Source organism: Jaculus jaculus, chromosome 5 (assembly GCF_020740685.1).
Source record: "Jaculus jaculus isolate mJacJac1 chromosome 5, mJacJac1.mat.Y.cur, whole genome shotgun sequence".
NCBI classification, from domain to species: domain Eukaryota; kingdom Metazoa; phylum Chordata; class Mammalia; order Rodentia; family Dipodidae; genus Jaculus; species Jaculus jaculus.
This window is the reverse complement of record NC_059106.1, coordinates 137,855,800-137,869,162: the sequence shown is the minus strand read 5'-3', so window position 1 is coordinate 137,869,162 and position 13,363 is coordinate 137,855,800. Positions and strand designations below refer to the sequence as shown.

The 13,363-nt window shown below is 51.2% G+C and overlaps 1 protein-coding gene across 1 annotated transcript; it reads left to right on the top strand.

Annotated features, from left to right (window-relative positions):
• Positions 1-1,592: 1,592 nt before the first annotated feature.
• Positions 1,593-13,322, top strand: Vwa5b2 (von Willebrand factor A domain containing 5B2). The gene is made up of 17 exons (XM_045150824.1): positions 1,593-2,011; positions 2,178-2,335; positions 3,747-3,878; positions 4,051-4,175; positions 4,988-5,152; positions 5,964-6,074; positions 6,154-6,362; positions 6,444-6,555; positions 7,208-7,393; positions 8,872-9,043; positions 9,137-9,438; positions 9,842-10,019; positions 10,106-10,459; positions 11,831-11,968; positions 12,065-12,145; positions 12,239-12,399; positions 12,486-13,322. Exons 1-17 carry the CDS (start codon positions 1,869-1,871, stop codon positions 13,032-13,034), a joined length of 3,276 nt encoding a protein of 1,091 aa, XP_045006759.1. The 5' UTR covers positions 1,593-1,868; the 3' UTR covers positions 13,035-13,322.
• The last annotated feature ends 41 nt before the right edge of the window (positions 13,323-13,363 follow it).

Here is a 13,363-nt window from a genome sequence, read left to right as displayed (position 1 = left end):
CCTCCCTCTCAAACGCCAGCTCCTGAGCCCAGGGCTGTGGTTTGGTCATTTCCAAGTCCCAGCATCTCATACAAAACCTGATACGAAGAGGCCAGTGAGTGCTGGGGGAGAAGATGAAAGCCCCGCTGTGTTACATTCTGTGGTTTGTACGTCACTCTTCAGTTTATTTGTTCATGTGACTCCTGCCCACGTAACTCACTATCAGGTAAGAACAGGAACAGAATCCAGAGGTGCTGAGAGTTGGCCTGAGCCCGGCAGGTGGTTGGATGCAAGAGTAAGGTCTGGCCTTGGGACCTAGGAATGTTCCACAAGGAGGAGCTGGCAGTTGACAGAAAGGAAAGGTAGAAGTTGGTGAAGTAGAGAGTAGGGTAATGGCATAAACGAAGGTTAGTAAATAAGTTATAGGAACCCATGTTGTAGTGATTTTGAGTTGACAAAGCTCAGGTACTGATATCTTATTGGAATCTGGGATAGGTATGTCATATGTTGCTTCCTTATCCCTTTGAAAAAAATATTTTATTTTTTGTTTTGTTATTTTATTTTTCCATGCAAGGTCTCACTCTAGCTCAGGCTGACCTAGAATTCACTATGTAGTCTCAGGGTGGCCTTGAGACCTCCTACCTCTACCTCCTGAGTGCTGGGATTAAAGGTGTGTGTTACCACGCCTAGCTAGAATATTTTATTTATTACACACACACAAAGAGAGAGAGAGTGAGAAGAGAGAATATATGGGTGTGCCAGGGCCTCTAGCCACTACAAACAGACTCCAGATATATGTGCCACTTTGTGCATCTGGCTTTACATGGGCACTGGGGAATCAAACCTAGGTTGTTAGGCTTTGCAGGCAAGTGCCTTAACTGCTGAGACAACTTTCTAGCCCTTGTCCATTTCATAGGCAATAAAAATAATAGTAACAGCTGCTTATATATTGGGTACTTTGTATATACCATCTCATTTATTCCTCATACAATTATGATCACCATTTTAAGGATGAAGACACTACAGCTCCCAGGAGGATCTTCAGTGGACACAAAAATCACAAAGCTAAGAGACTCAGCACCTGGCTCTGTACTCTTCCCACTAAACCAGGCCTCAGCTGGCTTGAATAGAAGCCCTTGTTTTCTTTCCTTCATTTATTTAGCAAGTATTTCTGGAAAATACTATTGTGGGGGAAGTGCTGGAGAGTGGACTGAGGCCAGACTATGTATATGGTATCCACATCATATAGCATGGGAGACTGCCACAACCCCACCATTCCTCCAAGAATCTTACACTTAGAATAAAGCCAGTACATGGTATACAAATACAGTTTTACATCCAGATTGCTGCCCCAATCTCTTCCAGAATGTAGAAACTTCTGGAACCATCACGATGGACATTAGAGGCTTCCTGGCTGTTTGTGAACAGAGATGTGAATAGATTGGGTCCCAGACCTGAGGGAAGGTGTCAGTCTATAGTAAGAACTCCTTTAGGAAATATGACCACAGGTTGACAAGGAAGGAACAGGCAGGGAAAGCAAGGCAGAGATTGTGGGTCCTTATAGGACCTTGGGAATGAATGGTTTTCTCTTCTTAGTCCTCCATCAGCTGTGATGTCCTTGCTTTCTTGCCTGGTGACAGCTGGATCCCTCCACCATTGACCTGCCTCTTCTACAATCACCCACCTCCCGTATCATCCTGCCTCATGTGTCTCCTTGTGCAGGCTCTGTAACTCAGTGCCCACTCCCATCAAGATTTCCCCCCATCCCTTCTGCTTCTAGATCCGTCTGAACCCTTTTCTCACTCATCACAGGTCATCTCGTCTTGGATCTGGCCCAGGCCCGATCCACGTTGGTGCTGCCCACAGGCTTCATTGCTGCGGCCGGCACCATGACAGTGACCCTGTGTAGCAGCCGGGAGCTGCCCTCCAGGCCTGATGGGGTGCTGCATGTGGCCCTGCCCACTGTGCTCACCCCACTGGCCCAGGCAGGCCCATCAGGGCCCTCCAGACCTCCAGGGCTCTGTGACGACAGGTTGGGCCTATGGTGATTCTCTTCATCCCTTCCTCAGCTTCTCTGGGTCTAGTGCAGATAAGGGGGCCCCAGGGGATGGACAGGGTGAGGATAGTTGGGGGCCCGTCAGCCAGAGGGCAGTGTGCCTTCATAGTAGCCCAGCAACCCTCCTTGTTCTCCCTTCCAGCTCCACCAGCTGTTTTGGAGTGGACAGCCCTCAGGAGGAAGGGCCAGCCTGGGAGCAGCCAGCTGTCCCTCCAGATGTGTTCTCGGGCCCTGCCTACTGTCCTGCCCCATATACCTTCTCCTTTGAGATGTTGGTGACTGGACCATGCCTGCTGGCCGGTGGGTGCATCTGGCCTGGCCTACTCTCTCAGTGTGACAGGCTTGGAAATGAAAATTCAAGACTAAGAAATGGAAGGAACCGAGGAAAAGAGAAGACAGGGATATAAGTCTTAGGAACCTCCAGTTTTACCATGGGAGAGCCCCCTGGCCACTTCTACCTAACAACTCCCATGCTAGGTTTTTGTTGTTGTTTTGTATTATCTATGTTATTGACTTATTTAGGAGGAGGGGGTGGGAATGGGCACACTAGGGCCTCTAGCCACTGCAAATGAATTCTAAATGCATGCAATACCATGTGCATCTGGCTTATTTGGATTCTGGGGAATCAAACTTGGGTCTTTAGGTTTTGCAGGCAAGTGCCTTAACCACTCGGCCATCTCTTCAGCCCCCCCCCCCTTTTTTTGTCTGTTTGTTTGTTTGAGACAGGTTATATGAGACCTAGAGGGCTAGGGTCTCATATAACCCAGACTGACCTTGAACTCATTATACAGGTGATCTAGAACATCATCTGGTTCCCATATTAGATTTTATTACTTTAAAATTATAATTATTTATTTATTTATTATTTGAAAGGGAAAGAGGCAGATAGATAGAGAGAATAGGCATGCCAGGGCCTGTAGCCACTGCAAATGAATTCCAGATGCATGTGCCACCTTGTGCATCTGGCTTTTTGTGGATACTGAAGAACTGAACCTGGGTCCTTAGCGTTTGTAGGCAAGTGCCTTAACTGCTGAGCCATTTCTTCAGCCCTGCTATTATTTATGAGGAGGAGAGAAAGAAAAATGAAGAGTGCCAGTAGGGCCTCTTGCTGCAAATGAACTGTAGACACATGCACTCCTTTGTATATCTGGCTTACCTGTAGTACTGGGGAACCTAACCCAGGCCACCGGGCTTTGCAAACAAGGCTTTGCTTTAACCACTGAGCAATCTTCCCAGATCTCCCACCATAGAGTTATCAATGTAACTTATTAAAAAATTTTTTTTTGTTTTTTTTAAGGTAGGGTTTCACTCTAGCCCAGGCTGCTCTGGAATTCACTACGTAGTCTCAGGTGGCCTCAAACTTCCAGCCATCCTTCTTCCTCTGCCTCCTGAATGCTGGGATTAAAGGCATGCACTAACACACCCAGCTGTAACTTATTTATATATCACACTATTTCATTCACCAATTGCAAGAGAAACAGTTACAATGGAACCAGCCTAAGTGACAGAGTGAATTTGGTGTGTGTGTGCGCATGTGAACCCACATCCCAACCCTTGAAAGCAGGCAGGTCCTTCCTTGTCCCTATGACCCTGTAGATCAGACTCGGAGCTCAGTTGAATCAACCAGAATCACTTGTTTTCTGGGAATGCAATTCCTGTGATCTGGGGCTTGGAGTGAGGTGACTGCCCACCCTACTTCTCTGTCTCTCAGGCCTGGAGAGCCCCTCTCATTCCCTGCGGGCAGATGCACCCCCTCATGCCAGTTCTGCAACCACTATCTGTGTCACACTAGCAGAGGGCCACCCGTGTGATCGGGCATTGGAGATCCTACTGCACCTCAGTGGTGAGAGATGGGGACACACAGCCGGCTCTGTTGTTCTCAGGAACTACCTGTGAGAGTGGGCCTTGTGGAGTAGGGAGGTTGGACCTGGAGGGCCCTCTTCAGTCAAAAGGGTTGAAAAGTTGGGGTCCAGAAGCCCGGATTCCCCTGACGGAGTTGTGTCCCTTATTTTCAGAGCCCCATCAGCCACACTTGATGTTGGAGTGTGGCAGCTTGAGCTCAGCAGAGTATGAGACCCAGGTGAGGGCCCGCCGGGATTTCCAGAGGCTACAGCGAAGGGACAGTGATGGGGACCAACAGGTATTACATGGGGTCTCAGACTGGTGGAGTGTTTCAGTGTGTTAGCTACAACTGTACATGAGGAGCAGACAGACAGCCTCATGTCTGGATGGGTGGGGACCTCTGTTTTCAGGAAGCTCTCTTTATTTATTTGGGTAAGCCAATCAGACTGGCTTTTTTTTTTTCCTTCAAGGTAGAGTCTTGCTCTGGCTGACCTGGAAATTCACTATGTAGTCTTAGGGTGACATTGAACTCATGGCAATCCTCCTACATCTGCCTCCCAAGTGCTGGGATTAAAGTCATGTGCCATTATGCCTGGCTCCTTTTTTTTTTTTTTTTAATGCAAGAGCAAGAGAGAGAGAGAGAGAGAGAGAGAGAGAGAGATATTGGGAGACAGAACTGGCACACCTGGGCCTCCAGCCACTGTAATCAAATTCCAGATGCATGCACCACCTTGTGTGCATGTGCAACCCTGTGTGTCTGGCTTATATGGGATCTAGAGAGTAGAACATGGGTCCTTAGACTTTGCAGGCAAGCAAGCCCATTTCTCCAGCCCAGGAAGCTCTCTTAATAGCTGCCCCTATCATCACAGAGGGCTCCTGAGTATTGTCACAGGAGGGCCTATGTAAGTCCCTCTAGGGATAGATCTGAGAGTGGAGGCCAGGTCTGACAAAGGTAGAGCACTGCCACTTGCCTTTATTCAGATTACTACAAAAAAGAAATACCCCTAGGTCAATCAGATATAGAAAGGTCCCAAGGCTGGGTCCCTCTGCCCAGCTAAGGCAGAGCTACAATAAACCTGGCCCAGGCTAACTCAAGGCTCCTGTGCTTAGGTGTGGTTCCTGCAGAGACGCTTCCATAAGGACATCTTGCTGAACCCTGTGCTGGCGCTAAGCTTCTGCCCAGACCTGAGCCCTAGGCCTGGACACCTGGGCACAGCTACTCGGGAGATCCTCTTCCTGCTGGATGGCAGCAGCGCAGTGCACAAGGCCTGTGGGGTTAGGTGTGGGCAGCCCTAGGTGTGGGTGAGGCAACAGGCTGAGGTGGGCTGGGGCAGCTTCTCAAGGTCGAATCCCCTTGTTTCTTTTCTTTTTCTTTCCCTTCAATCCCCAAGGGTCTCATTCTAGCCTAGGCTGACCTGGAATTCACTCTGTAGTCCCAGGCTGACCTCAAACTCACAGTGATCCTTCTATGTCTGCCTCCAGAGTACTGGATTTAAAGGGAGGGGGGGTAAGGGAGAGAGAATGGGCATACCAGGGTCTCTAGCCCCTGCAAACCCACTTTGTACATCTGGTTTACGTGGATACTAGGAAATTGAACTAGGATTGTTAGGCTTTTCAGGCAAGTGCCTTATCTCTGAGCAATCTCTCCAGCCCTGATTTTTTGTTTTTGCTTTTCAAGGTAGGTCTTGCTCTAGCCCAGGCTGACCTGATCCTCCTACCTCTGCCTGTGCTGGGATTGAAGATGTGTGCCATCATGCCCAGATTTTTTTGTTTTGAGACAGGTTCCCTCTTGTTTTTGCCACTGAGAAAGTCAGACTAGCTGGCCTGTGTGCTTTGGGATTCTCATGTGTCTTATCTGCCATTGATGTAGGTGCACTGGGATCACAGACACATGTGCCACTTTTGCCTATAGCTTTCATGGGTGCTGGGGATCAAATTCCAATCACAGGCTTGCAGAGCAAGTACCTTTAACCACTGAGTCATCTCCCCAAACCTTTTTTAAACCACAGCCTGGAGAGGACAAGCAATCTGGAGTCTATCAGAGCCTGTGGGGCTCACCTCATGCTGCTTTCCCTGACCCTCCCAGGATGCCATTATTTTGGCTATGAAGTCCCTCCCAGCTCAGACGCTTGTCAACCTGGCCACATTTGGGATGTCAGTGCAGCCACTCTTCCCAGAGAGCCGGCCTTGCAATGATGTGAGTATAGGTCAGCTTGTGAGGGCTTCATGGAGCTGTTTCAGTTCAGCCCAGCCCAGCCTGTGCCTTCTCTTTCCAGGACACTGTGCAGCTGATCTGCGAGAGCATTGAGACCCTGCAGACCACGAGTGGTCTTCCTGATGTGCTGGCGGGGCTGGGCTGGGCCTTGGGGCAGCCCCAGCACAAGGCCCACCCCCGGCAGCTGTTCTTGCTCACTGCTGCCTCACCTGTGGCCGCCACCACCCACCAAGCCCTGGAGTTCATGAGGTGGCACAGAGGAGCAGCTAGGTAAGATGGAAGCAGAGCCAGGCAGCTAAGACTGGCCCCTCAACATGTTCTTGGGTCACAGTTGCTTCTCTTCCCTGTCAGATGCTTCTCCTTTGGGGTGTGGCCTGCCTGCCACCAGCTGCTACAAGGGTTATCTGTCCTCAGCAGGGGGCAGGCCTACTTCCTGAGGCCTGGAGAGAGACTGCAGCCTATGGTGAGTTTGAACCTGGGCCCTGTTCTCTTTCTCTCTCTATATATAAATAAATTTTTAAAAATTTATTTGAGAGAGAATGGGCACACCAGGGCCTCAAATCACTGCAAATGAGTTCGTCACATATACTACCTTATGCATCTGGCTTACGTGGGTACTTGGGAATGGAACCTGGGTCTTAAGGCTTTGCAGGCCAAGTGCCTTAACTGCTAAGCCATCTCTCCAGCTCTGTTCTCAACTCTTGATTTCCCTCCAAGTTACATAATGGAGTTTAAAAACAGACCTGGTGGGGCAATTTCTCCTCTTCCTGAGATGCTAATCAAAAAGTTGGTGTTACTGGACGGGGAGAGGGCTGAGGAAGGCCAAAAGTTTGTGCGCGGGGGACACACTCTCTGACTATCCCTTCAATATGTTATGCCCTGGAATGGAGCCTCATCCTCAAAAAGTCTTGTTTCATCCACATGGCATTGCTCGGGCCAGGAGACACACCAAGCCCTGAGGTCTGAGCGCTCAACCTTCTCACTTGCTCCAACCCACCTTCTTCTGATCTTGCGCCCCATAGCCCAGGGCAGGCAGAGAGCATGAGGGGAAGGGAAGACTGCTGCTCTGCCTATGACATACTTGTCTCTCCTGTGCCCTCTGGCCTTACCTGCAGCTGGTGCAGGCTCTGCGGAAGGCACTGGAACCTGCTTTGAGTGACATCTCTGTGGACTGGTTTGTGCCTGATGCCATGGAGGCACTGCTGACCCCCCGGGAGATCCCAGCACTGTACCCTGGGGACCAGCTGCTCAGTTACTGTTCACTCTTCAGGGTGGATGGCTTCCGGCCCTGCCCTCCACGGGTATGACTGGGCTGAGGTGCGGTAGGTGGGCCTGGGTGGCAAGTCCCTTCCCTTCTTCCCTGTGTCTCTTTGCAGAGTGCTCTAGGTTTCCTAGGACCACACAGATTGCCCTGGGACTCCCACAGTGACTGCATCTTGCCTTGCTCATGAAGCCTTCCAGTGCGTTGTCCTGTAGAGAACTGCAGTTAGTTTTCACCAAGGTCACTAAAGCAAAATAAAACAGTCCCATCACTTGTAGTGAGGTTTTTGTCAAAACTACTTAACGCAGTGCTTTAACTGCTGAGCCATCTTCCCAGCCCTCTCAGAGGGCTTACAGAAAGTATCATCTGGTAAAGTCCTGTAACGTTGATAAGAGATGAGCTTAACATAGGTGTCAACTAGAGCCCAACCGCTACTGACTAGCCGTTTGATTTGTGCAAGTCACTGACCTTGTTGAGCCCATTTCCTCCTTTGTGTTTTATAGGTTATGGTAATGAGGGAGGCTTGAGTATTCTTGGTAGGATCTTCCATATATTTGAGATATTGTATTTTTTTAACTTTTTGCACAATGATGATTTTTTAAAATCAGTATTTTATTTTTTGAGGCAGGGCTTCACTCTAGCCCAGGCTGACCTGGAATTCACTATGTAGTCCCAGGATGGCCTTGAACTATGATCCTCCTACCTCTGCCTCCCAAGTGCTGGGATTAAAGGTGTGCGCCACCACACCTGGTCTTAAAAATAATTTTGAGAGGGAGAGAGAATACAAGATCTCTTGCCACAGAACACAAACTCCAGATGCACGGGCCACATCATACATCTGGTTTTATGTCATAGGGCATCAAACCCAAGCTGCAGGCCTTGCAAGCAAGTGCCTTCAATCACTGAGCCATCTTCCAGCCCATATCATTGTCGGTTTTGTGTGTGTGTGTGTGTGAGAGAGAGAGAGAGAAAGAGAGAAAAGCTGTATCTTTCTAGAATAGGCATGCTTCCTGCTTTTCTCCCTTCCCCGCTCCCCCAAGGTAGGGTCTTACACTAGCCCAGGCTGACCTGGAACTCACTATGTAGTTAGTCTCAGACTAGCCTTGAACTCACAGTGATCCTCCTACCTCTGCTTCCCAAGTGCTGAGATTAAAGGCGTGTGCCACCATGTCCAGCCTATGCTTCCTTAATACTGATCTTTCACTTCTGCTTTTTAGTTCTTTTTGTTTATTTTGAAGCAGATAGAATAGAGGAGAGAAAGAATAGGCACACAGGGTCTCCAACTGCTGCAAACGAAGTCCAGACGCATGTGCCACCTTTTGCATTTGGCTTTATGTGGGCATTGGGGAATCAAACTTGGGCCATTAGGTTTTGTAGGCAAGCGCCTCTACTGCTAAGCCATCTTTCCAGCCCTAGATTATTAGTTCTTACTTGCTATGACCCGATCGTAAAATTGTCCTTAGAAAGAGGAAGTATGTAGCTACAACCATTTTTTAATTCAATGCCATTTTTCCCCAGGGACAAGAGCCTGGCTGGCAGAGCTTGGGTGGCTCAGTTTTTCCATCCCCAGAGGAGATACCATCTGCCACCAGTCCTGGCACTGAGCCCACAGGTACCTCGCAGCCACTGGGAACAGCCACTATGTCAGCAGAACTACTCAGCTCCTGGGCTGCTGGAGACTCAGAGCAGAGTGAGTGACCTGGCAGATTATGGGGCTGCACTACACAAGGCAGTGGAGTGTGTGCGTGTCAGGGCTGGGGTCTATCCTCTTGCTTTGTGGCAGGTACTGATGCTCTCATAGACCCTGTGACCGACCCCGGACCCAATCCCTCGTCTGACAAAGCCATATGGCGTCGCATCTTTCAATCTTCATATATCCGGGAGCAGTATGTGCTCACCCACTGCTCTGCCAGCCCTGAGCCAGGCCCAAGCTCCACCAGCAGCAGTGAGTCTCCAGGCTCCCAGGGCACTGGCAGTCTTCCTCTGGACCCCCCTTCTCAGCAGGGGCGCCGCAGCCTAGCTTGGGAAGAACCTGCAGGCTCCTGCTCCTGCCCCCTGCCTGCACCTCCGCGAGCTCCGTTCAAGGTGAGGCCCAGCCCACACTAGTCCTCCAGGTAAGCAGCAAATATTTACTTACCACCTGCTGTGTGCCAGACACTGCGCATGTATACTATGAAGTCTAGCTAGAGAGATGGTCAATCTCCGATGATGAGCTCACACAAGCAGTGATGAGCACGGGGACATGGTACTGTGGGGGCCCAGAGTCAGAATGCCTAACTCTGTCAGGGGAGTTAGGAAACAGCCATGTCAGGAAGAATGAGTAAGTTAGCTGGACAAAGACAGAAACAGAGTCAAGAAACAACCTGGGCTGGGAAAACAGGGAGTAGTTAGATGACAAAGGGCACGTAGCCAGCTGTATGCTTGTGATGCAGCAGCTCTGCATTCCTTGGCCAGTAACCACCGCCACCCCTCTGCATGTCCCACCCAGGTGGCAGCCCTGAGCGCTGAGGTACTAGGCCGGCAGCAAAGAGCAGCTCTGGCTGGCCGAAGTCTCTCATCCCCCCCAGGCCAGGCAAACCCAGTCCCTAGCCGACCTCGGCACCCCTCTCTCGATGCAGTACCGGACGGATCAGGCCAACAGCTGGGTCAAGGCCTGGATGATTCAGGTAAGGGTTGGATGGGGAGCTAGGTTTTCTGACAAGGAGTCCACAGGAAGGTTGAGCCTAAAATATCCAACATCTCTTCCCCCCAGGAAACTTGCTCTCCCCAGCCCCCATGGACTGGGATATGTTGATGGAACCACCCTTCTTGTTCTCGGCTGTGCCACCCAATGTGGAATCAGCCCCTCCAGCTGAGCCACTGCCTCCCCAGGCCCCCTGTTGCCATGTGGTGATCCGGGCCCTGTGTGGGAAGCAGCCCATGTGCTGGGAGGTGAGTGTTGGGCTGGAGGCACTCTGTGGGCCTAGGGATGGCTCACAACCCCTATCACCCCCTGTGAGAGAAGCTGCGTGGGACCAAGCACTCCACCGGCTGACAGCAGCCTCTGTGGTCCGGGACAACGAACAGCTGGCCCTCCGAGGAGGGGCCGACTCCACGGCTGACCAGAGTGAGTGGCTAGTGGGCCTAACCAGGGCTCAAAAGCATGGGACAGATGGTGGCAAAGTAGAAATCTATATGTTAGGTCACTCTCTCTTCCTCATTTTGTTCCCAATGTGTTCCTTATGCTCAACACATTGACAGGGTAAAAAATAAGCAGAACAATGAGAAAAAGTGAAAATAAAGGAAGCTGAGAGTGAAATTATATACTCTTGCAAGCATATCTGCAATTTGGGGTCCCAAATTGGTAGGTTTTTGAGCAGCCAATATGGAGGATAATATGATCCTATCATAATAAAATAGCACCTAGGCACTTAGTATCACGAGCCACACTTGAAGTGCTCAACAGTCACATGTGACTGAAGGCTATCATATTGGATCATGCAGACATAGACCATTTTCATTGTTTTGGAAAGTTCTATTAGACAATGCTGAAATGAGGGTTGGAAAATGCACTAGGCATGGACGTGCCTGTAATCCTAGTCCTGGGAGGCTAGGGCAGGATTGAGTGTTCGGCCAACCTGTGCTACACAGTCAGACCCCGTCAAGGAGGGGTAAATGATGAGATGGCTCAGTGGGTAAAAACACTTGCCATATAGGCGTGATGACCTGAGTTTAGATCTCCAGCACCCATATAAAACTGCTGGACAAGGCAGTGCAATCCTATAATTTCAGAGCTGGGGAAGTAGAGACAGGAGGTTCCCTGGGGCTTATAAGTTCTGGGTTAATGAGCAATCCTGTCGCAAAACAGTAAAATGAAACTGGGCATGGTGGCACAAACCTTTGATCCCAGCACTTGGGGAGGATGAGGCAGGAGGACTGCTGTGAAATTGCACACTGAGACTACATAGTGAATTCCAAGTCAGCCTGGGCTACAGTGAGATCCTACCTCAAAAAACAAAACAAAAAATCAACAGTAAAATGTAAAGCAACCAAATGAAACACTCAACATTGACCTCTAGCCTCTACATGTATGTGCACACCTGTAAGTACATGTACATTCATGCACAGTACACAAATACACAAGATAGGCGTGGTAACACACACACCTGCAGCTTGTATTCCCAGCACTTACAGGGCAGAGGCAGAAAGATCACCTATGAACTTGAGCTCCAGACATGCCAGTTACATAGCAAGACCTTGGGAAAAAACAAAACCATTGAGTTTCTGAGTGGCAAAAGGGTCTTAATCCTGTTATGGGTTGAGGGTTTAAACCTGACCATTTCTTGTTAAAGTTGGGGACAGCCAGTTCTGGGCCGAACATGACTACTCACTCTGTTCAAAAGAAGACAGAGGGAAGAACTGTGGGGAACATTCTGATGTTTTCTATGCAGCCCTCTCTAGAGGGTGGGGGTTTTAGTGTGTGGCTCCCAATTTGCAGGCCATGCCCGGAGGTCCAGGCTCCGAGCCCTTCAGACAAGCAAGGCCAGTTCTGTCCCATCCTGCTTCACCTGCCCAGTTGCTGTGGATGCTACTACTAAGGAGGTCCTGCCTGGAGTCCTGCAGGTGTGGAGTTCAGGTAAGGTCGTTGCCTAGTGACCTCAAAGGTGTGGCTCTCACCTCACTGGCTATCCACTGGGACAAACAGACAAACACCGCCCCTGTGCTCTTGCAGAGCTGGCTGAGCCTCCAGGCACTTCTGTCTCTCAGGGCCATCTAGCTGCAGCTCCCCCACCCACAGTGGTCCACTCTAAAGGTATGGCTCACAGGTGGGGAGCGGGCTAGAGTTTAGACCATCTGCTGCCACTGAGTGATCCCACTGCAGCACTTCAGAGGGGTTCTTCTGCAGGAACCCGGGACCTGGACCAAAATGACAACTCCAGGTCAGCTTCAGGGGAGCTCCCAACTCCTACCAGAGGTCTGCACAGCCTGCCCCTCCAGCCTTCCTCCAGGCTTAAGGGCCAAGCCAGTGAGGACAGTGAAGGCAACAATCACGACTATCTGACCTTGGTGAGGACTCGGGAGGTGGAGGGCGGTGTGGCCGGAGCCAGGGCACCGTCTCAGCTCGCCTCTCCCCCCACCTCCTCTCTCCTCAGGTGCGACTGCAAGAGGCATCAGGCTCCTTCCGGCTGGATGAGTCCTTCTGTTCTGCTGTGCGCATCCCGCGGGAGCGCCTGTGCCGAGCCTCACCCTTTGCTGCCCACCGTGCTAGCCTCAGCCCCACCTCAGCCTCGTCTCCCTGGGCACTTCTGGGCCCTAGTGTTGGCCGAGGTGACAGTGCCACGGCCTCCTGCAGCCCATCCCCCAATTCAGGCTCTGGGGGTCCAGGCCAGGCGGATAGTGGGCGGGGTTCAGATACGGAGGCCTCTGAGGGGGTGGAAGGGCCGGGCAGCTCTGATCTGCGGGGCCGTACTTGGGCCACGGCCGTGGCGCTGGCGTGGCTGGAGCACCGCTGCGCAGCAGCCATCGGTGAGTGGGAGCTGACGGCGGCCAAGGCTGACTGCTGGCTGCGGGCCCAGCACTTGCCCGATGGACTCGACCTGGATGCCCTCAAAGCTGCCGCCCGGGGGCTCTTCCTGCTACTGCGCCACTGGGACCAGAACCTACAGCTACACTTACTGTGTTACAGCCCAGCCAATGTGTGAGGGCCGCTTGCAGTTCCTGCTGTGGACCCCAACAAACTCAAGTCACTGCCACCCAGGGCCGGACTCGGTGCTGGGAAGGAACAGGCTGGTGTCAGCCATCCTCCATCGCTTTTCATTCCCTCCCTACAGCCCCCTTACCCCCACAAAAAGTGCCTGCGTGCTCTCTTCCCTCTCCTTCCACCCTGTACTCCTTCCCGTGTGCTCTGAGCTCTCGGCAGCATACGGGAACCGGAAGAGAGCCACACCCTCCAAATCCTATGCAATAAAGTGCCTCTTAGGACTGCCTGATGTTACCTGCTGAGCACATGCCCCTCACAGCTTGGCCTAGG